At 41.5% G+C, this 14,842-nt stretch overlaps 1 protein-coding gene across 3 annotated transcripts; it reads left to right on the top strand.

Annotated features, from left to right (window-relative positions):
• The first annotated feature begins 1,244 nt into the window (after positions 1-1,244).
• On the top strand, positions 1,245-6,922 carry LOC133888749 (uncharacterized). Of its 3 annotated transcripts, XM_062329095.1 has the most exons (9): positions 1,245-1,547; positions 1,968-2,044; positions 3,429-4,578; positions 4,739-4,829; positions 5,030-5,187; positions 5,260-5,311; positions 5,874-5,953; positions 6,072-6,162; positions 6,252-6,922. In XM_062329095.1, exons 3-9 carry the CDS (start codon positions 3,523-3,525, stop codon positions 6,731-6,733), a joined length of 2,010 nt encoding a protein of 669 aa, XP_062185079.1. In that variant the 5' UTR covers positions 1,245-1,547; positions 1,968-2,044; positions 3,429-3,522; the 3' UTR covers positions 6,734-6,922. The 3 variants fall into 3 exon arrangements, with proteins under 3 accessions (XP_062185079.1, XP_062185080.1, XP_062185081.1); XM_062329096.1 differs by lacking the exon at positions 1,968-2,044; XM_062329097.1 differs by lacking the exons at positions 1,245-1,547; positions 1,968-2,044 and adding an exon at positions 2,099-2,835.
• The last annotated feature ends 7,920 nt before the right edge of the window (positions 6,923-14,842 follow it).

Genomic DNA, 14,842 nt, shown 5'->3' with positions numbered 1-14,842 from the left:
CATGTAGAAGCAGAAGCGACTGGTTCCGGCCAGCGCAAAGCCACACATATTAGTTGTTAATCATAGACATGCGGATGTGAACTAACCATGCCAGATTACACCTGCTAATGTATGGGCTGGACTACTATATTTGCCACTTTTATCACAGTTCGGATAGCTCGGATCGGCTTTTACTGTTAACATCATGGCATCTGAAAAATGCCCGCGTAGAGTAGTAGTGCACGGGTGTCAACGTGTGAACGCAAGCAGCCGGTATGAAGAACAATCCACAGAGGGGATCTTGTTACCGTGATCGGAAGGTCTAAAAAGTCGTCCAAATACATATCCATCTGTCGAAAGACCTGTGCTAAAGTGTCATGGGTTATCTGGAGGGCCGCAAAGGCAAAGAGGAGATGATGCTAGATTGATCCAGGCCACTAGCTCCCTTCACCCAAATCACATGCATCCTTTTTCTAGCTGCCTTTTATCGATTGCACATTTGCACTGCACCTTGTGAAGGATAGCTCACCGGGTGAGAGGGGGGAATGCTTTGTCTGGATGCGTAGTGCTCCGGTTTGGATATGTTGTACACTTGTACTCTGTGACAACAGTACATGTTTACCAGAGAAGAATTTCGCAGAAAAGTTGTTAGCAAGGGCATATTTAGATGGTAGCTATATTTGTTACGTCTAAATTTAGTTAGGTATAGTTTTTATAAAAAGTGTAGTTAATAATTTTTTAATTATAAATATGATAAAGTTAGTAAAAAATTAAGAATGATATGTATGTTAAATATTAACAAAGTATGTTTATTATAGTTGTAACCGTTAATCAAACAGCTATCTAAAATATATAATATAATTAAATTTAGTTATAATAAAATTAGACTTAAATCGAAGGTGATCTTGAAAGATGTAGATACCCGTACTTTATTAGTTCTACCTATTTTCTTCGTTTCGTAATATTTATCTGTATCCATCGTTACATACAAATCAAAAAATATTGAAATTGAGTAAAAAAAATACAGTAAGATAACTATGTTATCCCTAATCAATGCAACGATAAGAGAAAGTAACTTACTAGCGTTAGAGTAAATACATGCATACATTTAAGTGCATAATAAGAAAATAGATTATAAAGTATTTTTAATTATCGTAATAAATAAATAATTTAAGATAGATACTACTGATATTCTAGGTAATCCAAGCCCGGCCCGGCCCCAAGAAAACGACGCGACCGAATACAAGACCGCGTCGAGACCAATCAGCTTGAGAGCTCGATTAGAACGACGCAAACGCCCTGGAAACGAAGACCGGAAAGAACTAGGCGAGCGGAGCGGAGAGTCCAAGAACCCCCAATCCCAAGCTCGCACCAAGCCGAGCTCCCATTCCCCCTGTCCCCTCGAAGTAGCTTCCACCGATGTTGGGCCTCGCAAGTCGCGACGCATCCTGATCCTGTCGCACACGCGCCTGGTCGGGGTAGCGCGGAGCGGCCGGAGGCTGGCGGCGGCGGCGGCAGGAGGCCAAGGGACCGTGAAGGCTCTCGCGTCGTGAGGACTCACGCGGAAGGTGACGCGCTTCGCTGTTTCGCTGTATTTTCTCCCGTTTAGGCTTGGTCTCACGCGCTTGGTGGCGGAAAGGCACAGTGATTTGCTTCCGCTGCCACTCGTCCTTCCCGATCGATCTGTGCGTGTGGTTGGTACAGCTCTAACTGTTCCGAAAGAGTATCATCCGTATGATTCACATCTGAATGAGTAGTGAGGAATGCTTGATTTGTTCCTCTCTTTTTGTTTTGGCATGTTTCGCTTTGGTTGTTGAAGAGTTTGGGTTTTTAAACTTCGCTTTGCGCATGTCATGCAAGATTAACCCGGAAATTAGTGCATGATTTTCGGACCCATTATCCAAATCTTCGCAGGTTTCCTTTTTCAAATTGTGTCGTTTCGAAACAGAAGAGCGTTACTCATCCGCGTTGCTATTTACATTTTGCAGTTTGCACGCACCAGTGCCCGTATGGCCAGTTTAATGGCAGTATGGCACGATGGCTGAGAACACTTCGCAACCAAACGGTTCGTTTCTGCTCACGTTGCATCAAGTCGAGCCTTTGGATTCGGTGCCACGCAAATGCGAATTCTTAAGTTCTTTTGGTTGAATGGTTTCAAGAACAAACTCAGTCTGTTCCTTGTGTCACTTTCAGAAAAAGAATGGGGACGAGAAAAGTATTATTTTCCATTCCGTGTTTTTTTTTGACTCGCGTTTCTGCATAAGAATAAACAAAACCAAAACCTTTTCTTTTTTCTAGTACAAGATTCTGACGGGGAAAATAACTTGTTACTCGTTCGGGCAGTTTCTCTGCACTTTAATGGCCAAGTACACGGAACACGCCTACGCCTGAGGCCCGGTCGGCGTAGAGGCGGAAACAAACCGGCGGCGCCCGCCGGCAGGGCATGTCGTCCCTACGCGACCAGTGCTCCCGGCCTCAGTACGCTATGCTACAGTGCACGGCAGAGACTGTTTTTACTACGAGCGCCGGCCTAGTCGCAGCAACCCTCTTGCCTCTTTATCGCTAGCCTTTCTGCGCTGTTTGCCGCTGCTGCTCTGCCAGTTTATTGGGATCTGCGGGCTCCGTCCGGTCGCCCGTATGGGTTGTTGTTGGGTTCCTCTTGCTTCGTCCGCCCGGTGGGATTACCGAGGCGGCGACTTGGGGTGTACAGTTGGCGAGTTGCTGCCTTGTTGGTGAGCAGGGCGGGGGTGGTGTTGTTATCTGAGGCCAGAATAGTTTAGGAGTGGTTAGCCCGTGGAGAGACAGGGGATCCTGTCCTTCTGCTGGTTTGGTTTCTCGATAACAGTCACGGACCTGGTGAGTACTTGCACCTTTCAGTAGTTTGCAATGCCCCATGAGGATCATTTTGTGCGTTTTGAAGATCTTGTTATACGCTGCCCCTTCGGCGCATCTTGTCGAACATTCTCCTTGTTTAGTGATTTTCTTACTGTAAATTGAAGCTTACAGTGGCTACTGTGTGTAGGTTGGTTGACTGCAGCACTGCACTCCTGAGAGTTAAACTTAGTTTGCACTTAAATTTTGTTTTCTATAGTACCATTTGATGCAGGGTTTTGAGACTTTGTACGTACTCTTATGATTGATTGGTTGTACCATCCCCGGCTTTATGAAGTAATTGAACTAGTCATCTCCTGCTTTACTGACTTTTTCCTAATAGTTGCATGTAGTTCTGTAATGTAAACACAATTTTCATTTGGTGCGTGTGAATAGGATTCCTAAAAGTTGGGAATAATCACTCGATACATTATCATCCACTTGCCCCTGTCTTTTAACTGCAAATCGTTTTCTTTGTGCTGCTTCGTCATTTTTCTCATGTTGGCATCTTTTTAACTCTAGGCTCAATCTTTTTGGGGAAAAAAACTCTTGGCTCATTTTTGTGTTTGTGCTTTCAGATGACATTTTGACCACTACTGCTTGAGCCTTCACAGGGGTTAGAGCCCCTCTGTGTTGATTGTGTTGCTTGGTATAGAATCAATCTAGTGCAACATGCCAAGATCCGAATCAGACAGGGATGATATTTTCTTCGACGCACTTGAAGATATTCGTTCAGCAAGGGAGCCTTCATCATCTGAAGACTGCAGCACGAGTGATGAAGTGTCAGCACCAAGCAAATTTGAGTATGAGATTTGGGCAAACGAGCCAATGAGTGTTCAAGAAAGGCGACAAAGGTTTCTGAAGGGAATGGGATTTGATGAATTTGTTTCTACCAGAATGGATTCTTTTCAATGCCATGGAGAAATCACAATCGTCGACTCTTTTACCGACATGGAGGAGAGAACTGTGAGCGGCATTGCTTCCTTGGATTCATCTGTTTGTGACAATGAACTGGTATTTGACAGTACCAGTGGCATAAGGGATCTGGATATTGGAAAGAGATGTATAGTACAGAATGGTGTGCATACCAGTCTAACTGACATGGTTAAGGAGGTTGGATCAGATAAGGTGATGTCTCTTCTGGAGTTTGAGAGCTTGCTTGGCCTCTCTCGATCGGTTCAAAAATTATTGCGGAGGGGGTGTGGTAAGAGTCATACAAGAGAAGCAAAAGGTGTTAAGAAAAAGGATGTCAAAAGCTTGTGGAAGAAATTCATGACAAAGAAAAGTTTTGGTGGAATTTGCAAGTACGATGTCCAGGTGAAAAACTGCACAACAGGTATACCATCCAGAACAAGAGTTCAACATCGGAAGAAAAAGTTTGTTGAATTCTCTGCCGTCTACATGGATCAAGAAATCAGAGCTCACAAGGGTTCAATTAATGTCATGAAATTCAGTCCATCTGGCTGGTATTTAGCAAGTGGTGGTGAGGATTGTGTTGCACGAATATGGCAAATCACAGAAGTAAAAGCATCTCCTAAGTTGTACGCGGGGGATGATCCTTATGAAGATGTGGAGAAAGTTAAAGTCCTTAAGACAAAACTAGTAAAGGGGCAGAGCCATGCCCTTGCAGTTATACCTAAGAAGACTTTTCATATTTCTGAGATCCCGTTACATGAATTCCATGGCCATACAAGTGATATCCTCGATTTGACATGGTCAAAATCAGATGTAAGTTTTACTCTGAATCCTGCATAGCTCACATATTGATAGTCAAACCACTCAACCGATATTTGATGATAATAGGTTAACCTGTTTTCATGCATCATAAACATAAATTAGTATTTTTTCTGTTAAATAGCTTACCTGCTTTCACTTGGTTTGACTGCAGTATATCTTGACTTCGTCTAAAGATAAGACAGTGCGCTTATGGAAAGCTGGCTGTGATGGTTGTCTTGCTGTTTTCAAACACACAGACTATGGTAAGCAGAATATCATCAATTAACTATTATGTGCTTTGACAATATAAAGACTTAGTGTTCGTATCTTTCATGTACCAAGCTTATGGTGGTGACAAAGAATATTTTTGTTATGTTCTCCATACTTTGAATCGTGACAGTTTAAATATTTTTCCTGGATAAGAACCTGACTCTTTTTTCCATTTACTTATACTTGCCAATAGTGACGTGTGTTCAGTTCAACCCTATTGATGAGAGATACTTCATCAGTGGTTCAATAGATTGTAAAGTCCGCATTTGGGATATTTTGGACAAGCGAGTAACTGATTGGGCTGATACACGGAATATCATAACTGCTTTGAGTTACCAACCAGATGGAAAGGTTTGATTTTGATAAAATGTCATTGCAGATTATTTTCATCCCTGGATGCTAATTCATGATTTTGCAAAGCAGGGTTTTATTGTTGGTACGCTTACAGGAGTATGCCGCTTCTACGACCAGTCAGGTACATAGAGGTCCTTTTTATGCAGTTTCGGTCAGAGGCACCCAAATGGGCGGCCTAGCCCGGCACGTCACTGGCCCATTGAGGCACGGTCTAATTAGGGCCGTGCCGTGTTAGTCCACGGCATGGTAGGCCCGATGAACTTTTTTGACCTGTCAGCCCGCGTAAAATTGGAAAAAATTACAAAAACTTTCACTCAGAATCGAACACCCGATCTTCTACTTGGAAATCAAACACACTACCATTGCATCACATATCCTATATGGTATTAGATCTAAACAAATTATATAAAATATTACAAAAATATAAACAGTTAAACGGGCCGTACCGTGCCGGCCTGTCGTGCCACGGCTCCGGCCCAGGCACGGCCCAAGCTGTCGTGCCGACCCGGCCCGTTGGCCATCGTGTCTTGCTAGGCCGAGCCAAAATGGCCGTGCCTCGTGCCAGCCCACTTGGCCACCTTTAGTTTCGGTTATGTTATCTCATGTGTAACAATGAACCATTTTCATAAACAAATACCAGTACTTCAATACTCCCAGCTGAGCAGATCACTTTTCCTTTTTAGGTGAAAACATCCAGCTAGAGAAAGAACTTTTTGTGCAAGGGAAGAAAAAGTCAGCTGCCAGTCGGATCAACAGTCTGAAGGTTCATCTCTCCCTTGGTTCATCTATGATTTCCCTACTTCTGAATTCTGATACATGGAAGCACTAGTATCCTTGAAATTAATAAATCAAATCACTAATTTGTGATCTCTGTTTTGCAGTTATGTACAAGTGATTCCCAAAGGATTATAATCACATCAACAGATTCTAAAATTCGAGTTGCGGATGGTGATATCGTCCAAAAATTTGAAGGTAGATTTGCTTAGAAACTCGTCATGTTTCAAGCTTGTTAAACTTGTTGACTTCAGGACTGACAACTTCTTATTATTTCTCCAATACAGGGCCTTGGAAGTCGAAGGCTCTATCATCACCGTCGTTAACTTCAGATGGTAGATATCTTGTTTCTGCTGGCAAGGATTCCAATGTCTACATTTGGAACTTTCCCAACTCAGGAGACGCTAAATCAGTTCACGCTTGCGAGCTGTTCTTCTCCAAGGACGTGACAACCGCAGTACCATGGCTTGGAGTGAATCAAGACGGGCACATCAAGCCACCCTGCTTGACTGAAAAATCTGTTAGTGCGCCCACTTTGCTCCTTCACGGGGAATGCCGTTCCCCTGGGCCATGGTCTTTCGCTGACGGTAAGAGGGGGTCGGCGACATGGCCGGAGGAGAAACTCCTTTCTGCAAAGCCTGAAAATGGCCCCCAGCTAGGCGATTGCCTCTCCGTGATATCTGCCGCATGGAACACGGTGATAGTGACTGCTAGTCGCGACGGAGTGATCCGGTCTTTTCCCAACTACGGCTTGCCTGTGAGATTGTGAGTTGCAAAAGCTTTTGTAGAGTGACTGTAGGAGTGTCAAGTTTGGATTGGCGATAACCGCCCAAGATCTTGAAGTTTTGTCAGAGATCCTAGGAAAGTAGTGGAAGAGGGGGTGATAAATTATCGAGGAAAAAATTCTTTTGTACCATTGGTTACATCCTGAACTTCTGAAGGAGAGGTTCTGTCCATATACCAATAAGCTTTAATCTGTTCTTATACCATTTTAATATGTCACTAGTAACTGAAAGAACCGTTTACTCGCTCATGCTGATAAATTTTCCCCAAGATGGTTGTTGGTAAATGAAAAACATTCTGCTGTTACCTCTCTGGCTCTCTCCGAGGCAATTAGTAACTAACAGCTGATGCAACACAACTGTTGTCACTGATGTCAAGAATCAAGACAGCTCCATTCTGTCCCTGTCTACCTTGCGCCCATCACTTCACGTAGACCAAACCAATCAGGTCTTGATGTTTCGTCTGCATTCTAGCCTAGTTGTAGTCAAGCTGGAGAAGACAGCGCCTGCGGTGTCCAATCCTGGAACAGGTGCTTTCCTGGACGCCAATAATCGTTGGTCAGAGTCAGTCAGTCAGGTTCATTCTTTCCTGAACTTGGCATGCGATTCATTCATCTGGTGGTTGGGAGAGGAGGGCTGCGCCAGTGGTATGGGCAGCGCCCAACTTGGCGAGAGGAAACGAAAGCTCCAGGTGAACGCGGGCGAGCCGACCATTTCGGTTCAGCGCGCGCGTGGTGGCGTCACTATGCTCCGGCCATCTTGGACTTGCGAAGCTTGTGATGCTTTGTGACATCATAATTCATTAATTTGGAGAAAAATGCAGAGAGCGAGCGAGAGAGAGAGATTCTTTGCTCCTCGATAGCAAGAAATTATGATCGTACAATGTGCACCACGATGGCCAATGGGGGCGCACTTGGAAGCAGCAGAGACATGCAGTGACTGCGGTGATAAGCTGAGAACAGTTTGACAAGCACAACACGACCACCCCACAAATGCGGTGCACTGCAATCACTCGTCCAATCCACCACGTGGATTTCATGCCTATACATTGTCGTTTTTAATCTGCTTGGTAAAGCTCCCATCGTGGATCTGCTAGAGATTTACTAGTGAAGCTGGAGTTCTATCAAACTAGTAAAGTTGGACGGTTGACGATGGCTAGATGGTGATAACATACTGGGTGACGGGTAGAGGACGGCTATACGGCGTGCGAACAACCGAGCGGCGAGGGTACGACCGAGAGGGTATTATCTCAATAAAAATGATGGTTAATTTTTCCCTAACTCCACGGATCGGATTTTTATGAAGTACCTTTTATCTATTCCACAATTTTATACTATGACGAGACAAACTCTATAAATCAGGTTACTTAAAAAAATATAGAGCTATCCTATTTTATAGGATTTTATTTAGATCCAACATAGATCATAAAAGTAGAGCTCTGCCAAACACCTTACCACCTTTATGTCCATTAAACGTAGTCCCTCTCCCTGTAACTGTGATCCTGTAAATTTCTCAATGGTTAGTTTCCTTTTCTATTGTCCTTTTTTTCTGAACCAGTAACACAAAAGACTTCTACTTGATTACCATATTGTGCCCTATTGCGGTTTTGATCCATCTGCTATTTGACAAGAGACCAACACCATCGGGAAAAGTTTAATAAAAATATTATGAATATTTCAAAAAAAAAACTAATGTGACATCTTCTACTCTAAGATTGTTACGAACTAGCAAAGTGGCCCGTGTATTTGCACGGCTAGATTGGTTAAAGATTATTTTTATACTATTATATTCTTTTTGCAACAAAGAGCGTCTCTACTCTTTATAACTGATTATTTGTGCACTTATTTTGGATGCATGAAACCAGGCACCGCGAATACAACAGTTCAACCATCGTCCATATCCCTTGCCTCTCCCCCCATTCTTTGTTGTGGTGCTTGTGCGCAAGAATGACACCGTGCGCATCCAGATACAATTGCCGTGGCCCGCCATCGCGCCATCAGCCTCAAAAGGCGTGCCCAAACAGCAGCCACACACACCCTGCTTCGCTCGCTGATCCGGATCCTCTGCAGTGGAGGAGTCACTACAGAGGATCTACAGTGATCTATAGTGATGAGAAATCTTAGTCATTCGATTATTAATGAACGCTTCGGATTGACTGTTAAATCTCAGTCGTCCGATCCTTAGTGAATTCTTCGTATTGATTGCTACAATAAAAAGTGTTTGTACAGTATGTTGATCCACTGCAGCTACAGTAAAAGCACCAGACACATTTCGCTATGCAAACAATATTTATCTATCTTAAATCTAGCTTGATGCAGAGAATTTGGGTCCTTCGCTCACATCTACCCGCTGTCCCTCGGAATGAATGCCATGGAGAGTCCCAAACAAAGCGTATGCACATGGAAAATAATCGCGGAAATACCGTAATGAATTCAGTCTATATTAGTAATGTAGTAATATTGTAGCACTAAATATTGACATTCTATTTTCAAACCAAAGCAAAGCCATAGATATTGTTCATCTGTAACTTTGCTTTCTCAAGTTAGTGGACTTGTATCCATGCACTTGCTAGAACTAGCTGTCGCTGCCCAAACTTAGCTCATAACCAGGGGTGAGCCTACGACTCATGCTAGGGCTGTAGCACGAGCTTGGTCTAAGCGGCTAAGGGATAACATCCCCTCAAACCCATTTAGCATTCTCTCCTTCTACCTGGGAAAGCTCACACACATACACGTCTGAAATTCCAACTACCATGCCCGGCGCCTTGGCAGCTCGACCTCTAGGTCACACTGCCAACACACCCTCCGTCGTCCCCCACGGCCCTTGACCTCAACGACTTCACACCCTCGCCGACCATCGCTCCCCCTCCGTTGGCTAGCCGCCCCGATGACCCTCCATAGCTATTCGTCGCACAACCGCGGTGTCACTCCCCTCCCTCCCTCTGACGGCCAGCCACCCCGCGTCCTGGGGCCCTCGACGGCTTTTGAATCCAAAGCCATGGACATCCAGGCTCTAGATCGATTGCTACTTGACCTCTCGATCATGCTTAGCCTCCGCCCTCTGCTCTAGATCCTACTCTACTTGGGCTGTTGGGCGCTTGGCGGTGTGAATCGGTTAGTTATGAATTAATCTAGTTACAACATTACACAATCATGCATGTTACAATAACTATTTCATGAGCTCATGTATTTTTAAATAGCATAGGATCATATAAGAAGACTAAAAAAATTAGTTTCATTATTTTTAGATTAGCAAATATTTAACTATGTATTTAACTAGGTTTATCAAATACATTTTCTCACAAAAAATATTTAACTTTTTCAACAGTATAAATACTTTTATCATGTAATCATGTGAGAAAATATCCAATGTTTTTAAGCGTATAAATATTTTTATCATGTAGATCATGTTACAAGAAAACCAACAAAATTTATTTCATTTCATTTGAAGCTCAGATGAATTAGTTATTGATTTTATAAGGTTGAGCTAATTTTTGATTTTTTGTTGAACTTTACTGAAATGCGAAGAATGCGAGCGGTTTTCAGAGAAATTCGAGCAGTTTTCGAAGAATTCGATCGGTTTTCTACATGGTCTGAAATGCAAAGAATGCGATCGAATATCAGTGGAATTTGATCGAATATCGACGAAACGGATCAAATATCGAGACCCCGATTTGAGTGGATTTTGCCTCGGTCAACTGGGTATGGCCACACAAAATCATTTGAATTTTTCAAATTTTCACTCGCATTTCTCGTATTTCACGAATATCGATAATTCACTGAGGGTTGCATTTCGATACTAATTCGAATTTGTGAACCCTGGTCTTGGCTCAACGGCTCCCATCCTCCCCTGTGTGGCGAGGCAGCTCTAAGCTGAGCCACTGAAGAAAAGGACTGAACCATCGAGGACTAGATTGGTGAGCACAGAGCAACCCTTGTTTCCATCCATTTGATTCAATTTTAGTCCATAGAAATTAGTCGCCCCCCCCCCCCTTCAATCATGGGCCCGCCACTGCTCGTAATGGCTGCCACTACCAAGCCATGCAGATTGCTTTCAAAGTCATGCAGGAGGCAGCCAGCAACAGTGGCAAGGTCGTTGCCCAGCGGAGACCACATATGTGCAGATAGTCGACGTGGCAATTGTGAGGATGGAGAGGCGAGCCGAGCCGTAGCGGGCACTGGCAGCCTGGTACTCACTCATCATCGACGGTTGATGCGGTGACTCCCTGTACTCCTGGAGATGTCGAGGTGGGTGTGGGTAGCGCCACAGCAGGGTAGGCGAGTGACGGCTAGGGCAAGGCGAGTTGGCAAGCATGTCAGGGCATCAAGGGTTCAGAGACGCCTGTCGACATGTGATGTCGGGCGAGTCTGGGATTGAAGAGTTGGGCTTGACCGGATTCTAGAATCCAGGGAGGTATTCAATTTTTTTGTGTGGGGCTCACCCCACCTAATGACACCTAAATCCGCCCTTGGTTTATCAGATGCAAGCATAGATAGAAAAGGTCCAATTTTAATTCCCCAACTCTTTTCCAAATGGTACCACGACTCCAATACTAGATAAAAATGGTCCCTCAATTCTCAAATCCGTTTAAAACTATGGTAAATTGCTAAAATACCACTAATAAAACTCTAGTTTGCTAAAATGCTATTGAGTTATGTCAATATTAAGTTTTGCGTGATCCTAGATATTATTGACACACTCATTATTATTTTAATAAAATGCAATTCACTAATAGTATGGTAACAATTGCCCCTTACAACTAAGTCCCTTCGTCCATTTGACTCTTGTTTTGACCCACGTGGCGCCAAAGTTGGCAACTACGTGGCGGTGGGGTCCATTCAAAGCCACATAGGCAGTCACACGCCGCTGCGACACATCTGGCCGCTCGCCGGCGATGCAGCCCCGCGCACTCCTCCCTTGTGTGCCCCTTCACGTCTCCCCCACATTCTCACCGTCTCCGATTCAGCCTGCGGCTACCGCAGTTTGTCGGACGAAGCAGCTTCATCACCTTCGGGCTGGAGGGGCACTACTCACCCGAATCGGGCGAGCTCTGCATTGTCGGCACCGGCGAAAGCTACCTCCCATCCCAAGCGAACCATGGGCTGGTGAAAACTAGAAGAGGCCGCCGCTGGATCTGGGCACAACGATGAGCCTATGCATCACCGGAGTACAGAGACGAACAAATACGCAACAAACTGGATGAATTGTAGATGAAAATGTGATATCTGGGCTCAGAAAAGAAAGAGGAAGATTCGGTGGCATAGATCAGTTAATCAAGCTCGACAAGAGAAGTCTGGATGGATGGATCAATTATTCACTCCATGGCAATTGCATTGGATCCAGGGAGGAACAAGAATGACGAAGACATCGACGGCAGAAGAAAGAGCACCGGGATACAAATCGAGCTGCATTCTTCAGCTCTCGATGCGAAGAGTCCCCGGTATGCGCGCCGCTCTCCTTCCCTCTCCACCCTGGATCCATTCTTCCATCTGCTAGACACGGAAGGCGAGAGGGACCACTCGCTCCACGCCCTCTACCACGACCCAAGGGCCTCGTCGCCGCCGGCCGTGATGCCCTCAACCTCCTCACCGAGATTCGGGACGGGCGAAGCGAGTTGGGATTGTGAGAGACGACGCTAACTCATCTCTATTATTCTCTCCCGCTCTCTCTCTCTAACAAAAAGGCTACTTTTATAATTTTAATGATTTTTAGACTATCAAATAAAATTTTAAAAATTTGGAAAAAATTATTAATATTCTTATTATATAATTTAATAATTTTTAAAATTATTTTCAACCATAGGTTATATGGTGAAAAAGTAAGTTCTTTTATAAATATATAAATGAAGTGTATAAATAGAGTATTGCAAAGAAACTCACTTTTTCATCATATAAACTAGAGTTAAAAATAATTTTAGAAATTACTTATCATATAAGAAGAATATATTGATTTTTCCCATATTTTTTAGGATTTTATTTGAGGTCCTAACAATTGTTAGAAGTTATAAAATTAGTTTTTTTAGAATTTTAGTTTAAATTTTACATAGGTTTTTAGATGAATCCAATTACAATAGATTGCACATGTATTATGAATACGTACAAAAAGTTCTAGGATTTTTAGATAAACACAAGATAATTTTTTAGTGAATCTAATTAAAATTGGGTTTATATAAATTAGTGTATAATACTTGTAGATATATATTATTATGTATAATATTTATAGTTTTATGTTATAAATAACATAATACTTATATTTCTATGCAATTCACTCAAAAAAAAATCAAAGCGTGTCATTTATAATGTGATGATGTTTGCAGTAATTTTAGGGGAACTGTCTTGTAATCGGGAAAACAAGGGAGGGTGAACTGGTACAGCAAACTACTAGACTTACTTCTTGGGACTTTTTGACCAACTAGCAACAAACAATCTATTTGTTTTGGTTTTAGATTCTAAAAAACTGTTTTTTAAAACTAAAGTTAAAACAAAAGTAGATTATATAATTTATTTTTCAAAATCTAATCCTATTTTCTACCACAATTCACAAGTTGTCTCTCATCAATTTTTTACAGATTGTAATGATAAAAAAATAAAAGTGCACATACAAACCTCCTATAATTACCTATCAATACCATTATTATTCTGAAATGTTTTTTTCTCTCCCGGTCTTGTATTCTATTCGGTCTCATCTCCCAACCGCATGTACGTCTTCTCTCCCACGACGCTGCCCCCTCTCTGTGCCCGCTGCCGTTCTGGCTAAGTGCCCCGATAATCGATTTGTATTGGATCCATCCGCTGTCGAGACGTATCTAATCGATCGTCCATTTTCCCTACTGGTACTCTTTTCTTTCTTCACATATACTAATCAATCTAGTACGGGGAGGAGACAAGGCTAAATTTTTTAAGCGAATTGCACATAACTACAAATATTATGTTATTTGTAACATAAAACTATAAATATTATGCCTAATAATATAAAACTATAAAAATTATGTCATTTATAACACAAAACTATAAAAATTATGCTTAGTAATATAAAACTATAAGTATTATACATTAATTTTACATAAAACCTAATTTATAAGTCCTAACAATAGTTAGGACCTTAAATAAAATCCTACAAATCTGAAAAAAATAACTAATATTTTTCTTATATGATGGAATAATTTATAAAATTATTTGTATCCATAGGTTATATGATGAAAAAGTAAGTTCTTTTATAAGTATATAAATATAGCATTACAAAGTAATTTATTTTTCATCATATAACATAGGAATAAAAATAATTTTAGAAATTATTACATCGTATAATAAGAATATTAATTAGTTTTTCAAAAAAATTGGGATTTTATTTGATACCCTAACAATTATTATGAGTTATAAAAGTAGTTTTTTTTAAGAATTTTAGTTTAAACTCAACACATGTTTTTAGGTGAATCCAATTAAAATGGCTTGCATATGATTTATGGAACACGTAAAAAAAATTTATAATTTTAAAGAAATATAAGACTATTTTTTAGGTGAATCTAATTAAAATCAGATTTTATATAAAATTGATCCACAATACTTGTAGTTTTATGTTACTAGTTAATAATATTTATAATATTATATTACAAATAATATCATACTTATAGTTCTGTATAATTCAAAAAAATTTATTACTCTATTCTCGCCGAGACTAGTGGATTCGTAGCAAGCGCTCGCTCGCTCGCAGAGACTAGGTGCATTTTTTTTCTTCCGATTAATCTATTCCGGCGGTGGTTTCTGAAGCTCTTGATGTTGAATCCGAAGAACAGCGATGCAAGCAGTTTTAATACACTCGATGCATATCTATGCATGCAGTTTTACTATCTAGCTTGTGTACATGTGGACAAACATATATAATTCTTGCTAGCTGGTGTATATACTCTTTTTGTTTTTTAATACTTATTACTTTTGACTAAATATGCATATTAATATAATGCCAACTTTAAATAAGAAATGACAAAAATACCTTACTAACCCAAATATTCTACAACCCGCTGTAATAGGTGACAAAAGATACTATTTTATAAAGATACTTATTTAAAAATAAATAAAGTGATAAAAATGATAAATATT

Source organism: Phragmites australis, chromosome 13, assembly GCF_958298935.1.
Source record: "Phragmites australis chromosome 13, lpPhrAust1.1, whole genome shotgun sequence".
Taxonomy (NCBI): Eukaryota; Viridiplantae; Streptophyta; class Magnoliopsida; order Poales; family Poaceae; genus Phragmites; species Phragmites australis.
Note: the sequence above shows the minus strand (reverse complement) of the source record. Positions and strands in the feature narration are given on the sequence as shown.

What these genes read in the sequence shown, in the direction of transcription:
- LOC133888749 (XM_062329096.1), top strand. Translation starts at nt 3,523, where the DNA reads ATGCCAAGATCCGAATCAGACAGGGATGATATTTTCTTCGACGCACTT. An exon ending in GTTACCAACCAGATGGAAAG is followed by an intron (nt 5,188 to 5,259) that starts GTTTGATTTTGA and finishes TTTGCAAAGCAG; the next exon opens with GGTTTTATTGTTGGTACGCT. An exon ending in CCGCTTCTACGACCAGTCAG is followed by an intron (nt 5,312 to 5,873) that starts GTACATAGAGGT and finishes TTTCCTTTTTAG; the next exon opens with GTGAAAACATCCAGCTAGAG.